The sequence below is a fragment of the Oncorhynchus kisutch genome, linkage group LG22, assembly GCF_002021735.2.
Source record: "Oncorhynchus kisutch isolate 150728-3 linkage group LG22, Okis_V2, whole genome shotgun sequence".
NCBI classification, from domain to species: Eukaryota; Metazoa; Chordata; class Actinopteri; order Salmoniformes; family Salmonidae; genus Oncorhynchus; species Oncorhynchus kisutch.
In genome coordinates this window covers 12,166,422-12,177,327 of record NC_034195.2, presented here as the reverse complement: position 1 = coordinate 12,177,327, position 10,906 = coordinate 12,166,422, and the positions used below count along the sequence as shown (strand labels likewise).

The window sequence follows — 10,906 nt, the reverse complement described above, 5'->3', positions numbered from 1 at the left end:
AATATGTACCTTTCCTGCAAAGTCAAAATGTAAGATGCAACAAATACTAAGTCTGATACTCTGCTACACATGGATATCATTTTGGCAATGCGTTTAGTTACTTTTGTGCAGCAATTATTTAAAGCAGGGGCAAAACTTTCACTGGGGTTGCATTTTTGTCCCCCCAGTTTTATCATTGGAATGTGATACAAAACGAGGCAACGGTGTGCTTTAGGACCATGCGAATGCCTCTGAGCGGTCGGGTAAGCTGTTTGGAGTGTTAATTTGACTGGATAAAAAATGTAATATATCCCCCCCACTTCTGACTTGAAGTGTATGTAAGTTTGTGTTAGTGGAAGACCAATTTAAACATGTTTTTACCTGGGTAATGTGGATTTATCTATACAGTGAAAATATGTTAATTAAACACTGTTCTGTAAATGCATTTTATTGAAGACAAACGAGTACTTTTCCCACAACTATCAAAAGAAATTTGGACTGGCACAGAATTTTTTAAACAAAAGCTTTTGCTATAGAATACAAACCACCCCTGCTTATGTGTGATGCAACACAAACACAATGTGACATTTCTCAAATCAGCTAACGTTTGAAGAGACTCAAATCTTGACATTAAAAAATATTTGACAAATAAAAAGAACAGTACACATACAGGCTTAAGTGAATTCAAATGTCAACCAAATACTTCTATATGCACATCATTACGTTGACAGTGTCAGAGAAGTTATTTATGCTTGGAATGGGGCTTGAATGACACATGAAGTTTGGAATCTTACAGTACAAAGTCATTTTTGAACTGACATCATCTCCAGGACGGCATTTTCTATAAAACGATTAACTACACTGGTAGCGTCAACAGATAAAAAAACAAAAACAAATATTTCCAACACATTTTCACTTCACTAAAGTTAATAAAAGGTGTTTTAAAATCAACATCTCAGTGGCAATCCTAAACTGGACCAGACAATGAAGTGGTAGGAGGAGGTTTGGATTCTCAAAATCCCTGTGGCCACAACAGTCAAATAGTCCAGCTGAGTCCAATTACCTACAAAAGAGAAAATAATCACAAAAGATATTAAGAGTTTTTAAATGGGTTTCCTAGTCCCAGGCTGTCATTAACCTAGGACTATGGTTCAATTGCGGCTAGCTCAGTCTGGTTTCACTGCAGGCAATGTTGGGGGAAATCCTAAGCTTAGGATCAAAGAGAATATCCCATGATGAAGGTACACTATATATACAAAGGTATGTGGTCACCTCTGTAAATTAGTGTATTCGGCTATTTCATCCACAGACATTGCTGACAGGTGTATAAAATTGAGCACATAGCCATGCAATCTCCATAGACAAACATTGGCAGTAGAATGGCCTTACTGAAGAGCCCAGTGACTTTCAATATGGCACCATCATAGTATGCCACCTTTTCAACAAGTCAGTTCATCAGACTTCTGTCCTGCTACAGCTTCCCCGGTCAACTGTAAGTGCTGTGGAAACGTCTAGGAGCAACAATGGCTCAACCGCAAGGTGGTAGGTAACAAGCTCACAGGACGGGCCCGCAGAGTGCTGAAACGTGTAAAAATCGTCTGTTCTCGGTTGCAACACTCACTGCAGAGTTCCAAACTTCTTCTGGAAGCAACGTCAGCACATCAACTGTTCGTGAAATGTTCACATCAACTGTTCGTGAAATAAGCACAAGCTTAAGATCACGATGCGCAATGCCAAGCGTCGACTGGAGTGGTGTAAAGCTCGCCGCCATTGGACTCTGGAACAGCGTAAATGCGTTCTCTGGAGTGATGCATCACACTTCACCATCGCATTCGATCGGACTAATATAGGTTTGGCAGATGCCAGGAGAACGCTACCTGCCTGAATGCATAGTGTAAACTGTAAAGTTTGGTGGAGGAGGAATAATGGTCTGGGGTTGTTTTTCATGGTTCAGGCTAGGCCCCTTAGTTCCAGTGAAGGGAAATCTTAATGCTACAGCATACAATGACATTCTAGACGATTCTGTGCTTCCAACTTTGTGGCAACAGTTTGGGTAAGGCCCTTTCCTGTTTCAGCATGACAATGCCCCCGTGCACAAAGCGAGGTCCATACAGAAATGGTTTGTCGAGATCGGTGTGGAAGAACTTGACTGGCCTGCACAGAGCCCTGACCTCAACCCAATCGGACACCTTTGGGATGAAAAAGAACGCTGACTGCAAGCCATGCCTAATCGCCCAACATCAGTGCCCGACCTCACTAATACTTGTGGAAAATTCCTGCAGAAATGTTCCAACATCTAGTGGAAAGCATTCCCAGAAAATGGAGGCCATAATATCAACAAAGGGGGGACCTACTCCATATTAATACCCATGATTTTGGAATGAGATGTTCGAAGAGCAGGTGTCCACATACTCATGGTCATGTAGTGTGTATGAAAAAGGAATTAACTAGCATTTATACAGTTCTTTCAAAACAATAGGAAAGAGTGTTAGGTAAACTTCTTTGTGATAACATAATTTCACCATGCAATTAGAAGTAAAATATATATATAAAAAATTAAGTTTGGTAGTTACCTGTCCAGCCGGTTAACCACCTCTCTTACGGTGCCGATGAGGTTGTCGTGCTCCTGCGGGTTACTCAGGATGATACCATGGAGCTTTTTCATGTAGGAGTCGATGGTGTCCAGGGTGGGGGTCTCCCCACTAACTGCAGGCGAGAGGGTAGCTTGAGCATGGGAATGTATACAGGCCTATTTAACTACGGTACATCGTAGCAAAACATTTTGCAATGGAAATGGAATACGATCATTTTCTTTTTGGAAACATTCAGGTAGTCCCTCCATGTTTCAGTCTGTTCAATGCCTAATGAATATTGCCCTGTTTACAATATCAAGGTGTAGAACCAAGGAATGGTGGAGGGACGTTAAGGGCTGACCCATGGTTACAAAAAGCACAAGAATAAAAACAAGGAGCTTTTACTTGTGTTTCCCTCTGAAGATTATCTATGCAAATTTCACACAGGAGGAAATGTCAAATCAGGCTCCTGGTTATAATCCCTCTAAAATATTGAATAATTTATCAACAAGGAGGACTTGCATAATCACAGAAAATTAGTTCTCAAAAGGTGACAGGAGGCAGAAGTTTTAAAACGGGGCCTCTGCGGTTTTAAGTAGCCGTTGAAGTGAGGGGTGATGGTAATGAACAAAAGATATCCGCTGTTTCCCTGAAGTGATCACATAAGACCTTGAGCGGAGGTACTGAAGCGTGTGTGATGGGGACAGTAGGGAGCACCCCGGGCCAATGCAAAATAGACACACATGAATGCAATACAGTTGATGAGTATCTGTGTGTGTGTGTCTCTGTCTCACCAGGAAGGGCCACAGAGGAGAAGCTGCTGGTCAGGGCCTGGCGCAGGGTCTCCAGGTGCTGCTGGAGCAGCCCGTTGCGTCCCCTCTCCTGCCTCACGTCGCCATCCAGGCGCTCCACGGCGCCGCGCATGCTCTCCACGTGCTTCTGCAGTGCCGCGTTGCGTTCCTCATACTCCATGTTGGTCTTGCGCAGCTGACGCATCTCCGCCTCCCGTGCTGGGGGCGAAGACAGACAAATGCATCGGTCAGGAGGAAACGGGTGTTAAGGTATGTGATGTGAGGTAGCAGGGAGGGTAAATAGTATCAATAATTAAATTGAATCCTCTGTATTTTCAATTGCTATTGTGTTGATACCTAAAGCATGGCAGATATTTTGGGGATGAGTACGGGTGCTCTAGTCAACAGCAATTTAGTATTGCGAAGGAAGTTACTGGAGTAAAACAAACATTGCAAAGCAAAAATGCTGTGTACCTTTGCTGTGGTTGAGAAACTCCTCTGTGAAGATAGGAATGTCGAACACAGACCTTTCCTTGCCTTCTGTGTCCTTCTGATGGGGTGGAGAAAAACATTAGTGAGTGGGTGAGAGAGAGACACTTGTAAAACTGAGTGAACACATTTGAGAGGGGGAGGAAATGGTTTGAAGCTCTGTTCAACCATATACATCGCACCAACATTTGGTGGCTGCAACGTAAGTTGCTCTGGATAAGAAGCCTGCTAAATAAAATAAAACATGTAAAACCTAACAGTTTAAACACTGTTGCCACCAATCATTTCCCTAAACTAATTTCCCTGAACCACAATCATTTCTCATTGGACTGAACACTAGTGTCTATTGCTAGACTGGCACAGTGGTCCCTTGTAGTAAAAGTGATCTTTGCTGTTGTGATGTGGACTAATGAGTGTTGGGCTGTGCTCATTCAACTTGTATGGGCAGTGGGATGGCAGCAGGTGGAGATTGGCCACTCACTGGATAGCGCATTGAAACTCTGGAAAAAGGGGACGCTTAGTTACAACATTTTAGTCATTTAATTACACTATGGAGTTAAACAACCACATACTACAATGCATTAGGAGTGGAATTTTCTTTTAAAAAGTGGGAATAAGATGTAGTGCTAAAATAAGAGCAATAAGTATGAATTGAAAACATTGTCTTGTGTTTGTACCCTACAGTCCTGGATGTTGCTTCACAAGCCTTTACGCCCCACCTAAAGAGTATGCTAATCTGGAAGAAATGCTGGTGTCGTTTCAGAACGGCTAATTCCAGCTAAGAAGTTACCTTGGTGTTTGAAAAGGCCATACCCTTCAATTACAGTGCTTAACTCCATAAAAATGAATTACACACTCACCAGAAGCCATGTGCTTGCAGCCCTACATAAATGAGTGTCAAAGCGGGTTTAATCCGGCTTTAGTGCCGCTCCAGTAAGCGCTTAATGTGAAGCGAGAGGGGGCCAGACCCTTGAGAAGTTGGGGTACTTAGGTGAGGATATTGTGCCAAGGCCCTTATAAGAATGCCCAACATACAGCAAATCATTAAGTTGTTCATGTGTGATCAATTGTGACTGCAGCATTATGATTTATGCTAATGGAGCGATTACTACAGAACAGACCTTTTCAAGCTGCATTTCCATGTTAGTCATTTAGCAGACACCTACAACCCTGGCGTTGCAAGCTCCACGCTCTACCAACTGAGCCACACGGGACCATTTCCATGTTAGTCATTTAGCAGACACCCACAACCCTGGCGTTGCAAGCTCCACGCTCTACCAACTGAGGCACACGGGACCATTTCCCTGTTAGTCATTTAGCAGACACCTACAACCCTGGCGTGGCAAGCTACTCGCTCTACCAACTGAGCCACACGGGACCATTTCCATGTTAGTCATTTAGCAGACACCTACAACCCTGGCGTTGCAAGCTCCACGCTCTACCAACTGAGCCACACGGGACCATTTCCATGTTAGTAATTTAGCAGACACCAACCCTGGCGTGGCAAGCTACTCGCTCTACCAACTGAGCCACACGGGACCATTTCCATGTTAGTCATTTAGCAGACACCTACAACCCTGGCGTTGCAAGCTCCACGGGACCATTTCCATGTTAGTCATTTAGCAGACACCCACAACCCTGGCGTTCCAAGCTCCACGCTCTACCAACTGAGCCACACGGGACCATTTCCATGTTAGTCATTTAGCAGACACCTACAACCCTGGCGTTGCAAGCTCCACGCTCTACCAACTGAGCCACACGGGACCATTTCCATGTTAGTAATTTAGCAGACACCTACAACCCTGGCGTGGCAAGCTACTCGCTCTACCAACTGAGCCACACGGGACCATTTCCATGTTAGTCATTTAGCAGACACCTACAACCCTGGCGTTGCAAGCTAGCTCTTTGTTTGCTTTAGCGTATAGGAGGGATTGGGTGTGGTAGGGTCAACTCACCTCGTGAAGAGATTCGTTGGCTACCTGGTGCCCACCATCTGTGAGAAAGGAAATACATTTTTTTTTTTAAAGGGACAGGAGATGATTCATACTTCCTCTGCGCAGCGTGCCTTTGCTACATCTTGAACTAATTGAGGATGAGTCAAAGAGCCGTGTTAAACTAGTAATGGGAGCCATCCCATCAAATAAATGTATCTGATAACGAGGTTGTATTGTATTGTACACAGTGTTTCCAATGGGATGCTTTTCCTCATCTGTCTTATTTGAAGGCATAACAAAAGAGCAGCTTGCCAATGTATCATATTGAACAGAAAGCACATGTATAAGGCTGAAAGGCTTGTCTGGGCTGTTGAACCTAACTATTTTCCTTCAACACAGCTGATCTGTAGGGAGAAATATGTTTCAAACAAAGCTTGTGGGGGCAAACATTGTCAAGTTTCAAAGGTGCACAGGCCTTTTTTCTGATCAGTGGTTATAAAGAAAAGGAAGACTGGGATGCAGCCCTTGAGAGGAGCGTTATAGGATCAACCGTTGCATGCCCTAATGAACATGACGCAACTCTTTCGGTGGTGTTTTACCTCCCCGGTGCCTCTTGACCTTCTGTTTCTCCTGCACCTTCCGGGTGAAGTGCTTGTAGGCCTCCGTCTTCTGGTACTTCTCCAGGTCACGCATGTAGCGCTCCTTGTCCCTCTCCGCCTCATCCAGGTAGCGCTGCACACAGAGAAGAGGGAGAGAGAAACAGGATATCAATCATAGCCGCTTAAAACCTTTTTGATTGATTCAAAATTTGAATGAATATTGACAGCTGTAGCTGAATTGCTGTGCTGCAAATAAGCATATGGGGGGGGGGGGGTGACAGAGGGTGGTAAAAATGTTGGAGCGACTTGGACTCCATAGAGTGGGCACAATGAGAGGAATACCAGTTTCCTCCAGTTAAAGCGATTGTGACACTATCCATCAACTGTGTAACAATCGGCTTGGATCTAAAATCATTCTACACTATTAAAGTTCAAAGAAATAATGTGTTCATATGAGAGCAACCAAAGCAAGACAGACAGACAAAATTATATCAAGTGAACAAAATAAGCATATATTCTCATCAAATGAGTTCCTATCCAAATAAACAATTCACTTTCTTACAAATAGGCACAAAATTAAGGTCCAAATCCCAAATAGAATCCCAACACAATTCTCAATGTCAATATGGAAGTCCAGAATCCAATCCCAAAATAATCCCAAAGTCAATCAAAAAACTAAAATGAGCAATCCCCCTTCAAAATGTAAAAATATTGGTCACCCAAAAAATACAATCAACAGGATATAACTGACCGGATTGTTGTAGTAGAGGAAAATCTGTCCTGGTGGATATTTCCTTACAATAGATCAATGTTCCTGGCATCCATCAAAACCAACAGAATGTATTTGGAGTAACAATCCACAATAATGAGCAAAAAGTATTCTCTTGAATGGTTCATTTAAGGCTGGCTGCAAACTTAACAAGATTCAACAACTGAGACAAACTGAAAAAAAGTTCCACAGACATGCAACTAAGAGAAATGGAATAATGTATCCCTGAACAAAGGGGGGGGGGGTAAATATCAAATGTAACAGTCAGTATCTGGTGTGGCCACCAGCTGCATTAAGTACTGCAGTGCAGCTCCTCCTCATGGACTGCACCAGATTTGCCAGTTCTTGCTGTGAGATGTTACCCCCCTCTTCCACCAAGGCACATCCAAGTTCCCGGACATTTCTGGGGGGGGAATGGCCCTAGCCCTCACCCTCCGATCCAACAGGTCCCAGACGTGCTCAATGGGATTGAGATCCGGGCTGTTCGCTGGCCATGGCAGAACACTGATATTCCTGTCTTGCAGGAAATCACGCACAGAACGAGCAGTATGGCTGGTGGCATTATCATGCTGGAGGGTCATGTCAGGATGAGCCTGCAGGAAGGGTACCACATGAGGGAGGAGGATGTCTTCCCTCTAACACACAGCATTGAGATTACCTGCAATGACAACAAGCGCAGTCCGATGACGGACCCTCCACCTCCAAATCGATCCCGCTCCAGAGTACAGGCCTCGATGTAACGCTCATTCCTTAGATGATAAACGCGAATCCCACCATCACCCCTGGTGAGACAAAACCGTGACTCGTCAGTAAAGAGCACTTTTTGCCAGTCCTGTCTGGTACAGCGACGGTGGGTTTGTGCTCATAGGCAACGTTGTTGCCGGTGATCTCTGGTGAGGACCTGCCTTACAATAGGCCTACAACCCCTCAGTCCAGCCTCTCTCAGCCGCGGACAGTCTGAGCACTGATGGAGGGATTGTGCATTCCTGGTGTAACTCAGGCAGCTGTTGTTGCCATCCTGTACCTGTCCAACATGTGTGATGTTCGGATGTACCGATCCTGTGCAGGTGTTGTTACACGTGGTCTGCCACTGTGAGGACGATCAGCTGTCCATTCCGTCTCCCTGTGGCGCGGTCTTAGGCGTCTCAGTACGGACACGTCGCGTGCGCGAGCATCGCAAAATACATTTTGAAATCCATGTTATTCAATTATTTCACCCACAGTGCTCGCGCGCGCCAACGAGCGTCTGCATTGCCATGGGCTAAAATAGAACTCTTTCTATTTCTGAAGCAGATCACGCTGAAAGTCCTGCCTCTCCCATCTCCTCATTGGTTTATAGAAGCAGGTACCCAAGTACCATCACCTCATTGGTTATACCCACGTGGGTGATTGAAAGACTAAATGTTTTGCCGGTCGTCGTGGTAATACTATGAAAGTGTAGATGCCGATCACCATATAAGTTCAAAGATGAAAAAGCCTGGAAGGAGGAGAGATGACTAGAAATGATTAGGTTGGCCGTTTTATGTGTGGATTAATTGTCGGAGTAGAGGACCTAGTGCATTTCAGGTAAAATCCCAGGACAAATTAGCCGGCAACAGCAAGCTAGCTTAATAAGACAAATTAGCTAGCAAGTGCAAGCTAACTAGCTAAATTGCCATACATGGTTAATGCTTTTCGACCTGTCCCCAAATGAATGGCATTGGTTCAGAGTTTGTTTTGATATTTTAACCTGCGTGTCGTGATTGCGTTTGTGTAGGGGTACAAAATAAATGTATGCACGATGGAGCACGCACACAGCCGGTTTGGGTTCCGTGTAAGGCTGGTTCACGCAGATGAGCAGGGACCCTGGACATCTTTCTTTTGGTGTTTTTCAGAGTCAGCAGATGGGCCTCTTTAGTGTCCTAAGTTTTCATAACTGTGACCTTAATTGTCTTAATGACCGTTGCACAGGTGCATGTTCATTAATTGTTTATGGTTCATTGAACAAGCATGAGAAACGGTGTTTAAACTCTTTACAATAAAGATCTGTGAAGTTATTTGGATTTTTACAAATTATCTTTGAAAGACAGGGTCCTTAAAAAGGGACGTTTCTTTTTTTGCTGAGTTTATATAAACAATATTTTGATAAATGTGTATTTGGCCTTACTACTATTAGCCCATACAAACTCATTGAATAACAGATTCACTACATGGAACAACAGATAGTTTCACCACCCCCCTCCAAATGTATATTTTTTCATACATGTATTTAACCCCTTATTTTTGGAACTAAACAGTCTCCATATATACTTCCATTCATTGTTTTGGTACCGGGAGACTTTCAGATGAGTCTTGTGAGGCCTGTGGGGGTCCAAGAGAAAAACAACATTTGTGTGTTTGTGAGAGTCTCACCTTTCCACAGATGGGTCATATTGTAGACCAAACCGTTTGGACACTACTGACGATTATGTGAGAATCCCGATTTTCAGGATGTCTCATGGTCTGACAAACACTGCTCTCGCTCAGTCACTTTGTGCGACATAGGTGGATGCGGTGGATTGAGACGCATCCAGTGCCAACAAACTGAAACAGTATCTCTAGCTTAAACGGACAGATTTTAATAGGGATTTTTTTATTATGCTAATTAGAATTCAGTGGGGGCACGGACATAGACCTTAGGGGTTTAACACTTTCAGGCCAGTGTCGCTGCATGGCTAACCTGCTTGTCTTCCGGCGGCAGCTTGCTCCACTCATTGCCCAGCATCCTAGTGATCTCTGGGAAGGGCACGTCAGGCCGCTCGGCCCTCAGCTGCTCACGCCGGTCGTTCATGAAGCGCACATAGCCCGTCAGCGGTGCCTTGGGGGCGTTGCTGTCCTTCACTGGCTTCTTCCTCTTACGGCCCTTGGTCCAGCTGCTGCGCCTGGGCTTCTGCGGGGAGGGGGTGGGAGATGTGGCAAAACAAACACAGCTAAAGTTAGCACTTATCCTAAATGGTGCTTGCTCTGGAATTCAAAACGTGTATCCTCTGTTGAAACAGTTTGGATTCCAGGCAAGCTAACTCTAGGCAAGGGGTGGTGGCTTTTGTTCCAGCCCTTCTCTAACACACATTAAACGTTTTACAGTCCAGGCTTTTAATCTGGGTCCGGGAAACCAGCCCTGAGTGTGTAATGGTTATTTAAATGACATGGTCTCACCTCCTCTTCATTTCTCTGGCTGCTGTTGTCTGTGTTACCAGGTGAGCCTGTCTGCTCTTCCATCGCCTCAGCCTCCAGGAAACGAGCCTACAGTGGAAACAAACAACATTAGTTCCTATTGTGCATACAGCACCTTATAACAGTGTAAACATTTCTGCTACAAAAAAAGTATAATCTTGCAGACTTTCCTGTAATTCAAATATCCTATCAATGACTCCCAAAACTACCTTCAAAAAGTGAGCAGAAGCGCAATGAGAGCCATGAGCAGAGCCACCGCTTGCGCTTGCTCTGTGGTGCACATCAGTTATTTCAGGTGGTGTCAGCATAATATAATTTATTTTGGAGTAGAATGTCCTTTTTAAAAAAAAGACAAACATAACACTACTGTTGCCATTGCTACTGAACACAATCCTAGGAGAAACACAGTGAAAGCAAAAGCATGAAACAATTACTTGATTGCTGCAGTTTAAATGACCCTTATTGGTCTGGTTTACTAAGGAACTCCAGACAGACCAAGAATGTGTGTCAAGAAAGAAAACTCTACCCAGAGGAAAGTGGAATGAAGCATTAGTGCCCTCTACTGCAGGGGAAATCACAG

At 44.3% G+C, this 10,906-nt stretch overlaps 1 protein-coding gene across 2 annotated transcripts in view; it reads right to left on the bottom strand.

The window, feature by feature from the left end:
- Positions 1 to 406: 406 nt before the first annotated feature.
- hmg20a (high mobility group 20A) overlaps positions 407 to 10,906 on the bottom strand; it is a 29,236-nt gene continuing 18,736 nt past the window's right edge. Inside the window, exons 2-9 of one of the 2 annotated variants that reach the window (XM_020456773.2) lie at positions 10,309 to 10,395; positions 9,833 to 10,042; positions 6,366 to 6,498; positions 5,788 to 5,825; positions 3,818 to 3,893; positions 3,347 to 3,562; positions 2,553 to 2,685; positions 407 to 1,042 (exon numbers count right to left, since the gene is read on the bottom strand). In XM_020456773.2, the coding sequence (XP_020312362.1) occupies positions 1,039 to 1,042; positions 2,553 to 2,685; positions 3,347 to 3,562; positions 3,818 to 3,893; positions 5,788 to 5,825; positions 6,366 to 6,498; positions 9,833 to 10,042; positions 10,309 to 10,371 (873 nt within the window). In that variant the 5' untranslated portion in view covers positions 10,372 to 10,395 and the 3' untranslated portion in view covers positions 407 to 1,038. Of the gene's footprint in view, positions 1,043 to 2,548; positions 2,686 to 3,346; positions 3,563 to 3,817; positions 3,894 to 5,787; positions 5,826 to 6,365; positions 6,499 to 9,832; positions 10,043 to 10,308; positions 10,396 to 10,906 lie in introns of those variants that run through there. The other variant, XM_020456774.2, reaches the window with a different exon arrangement.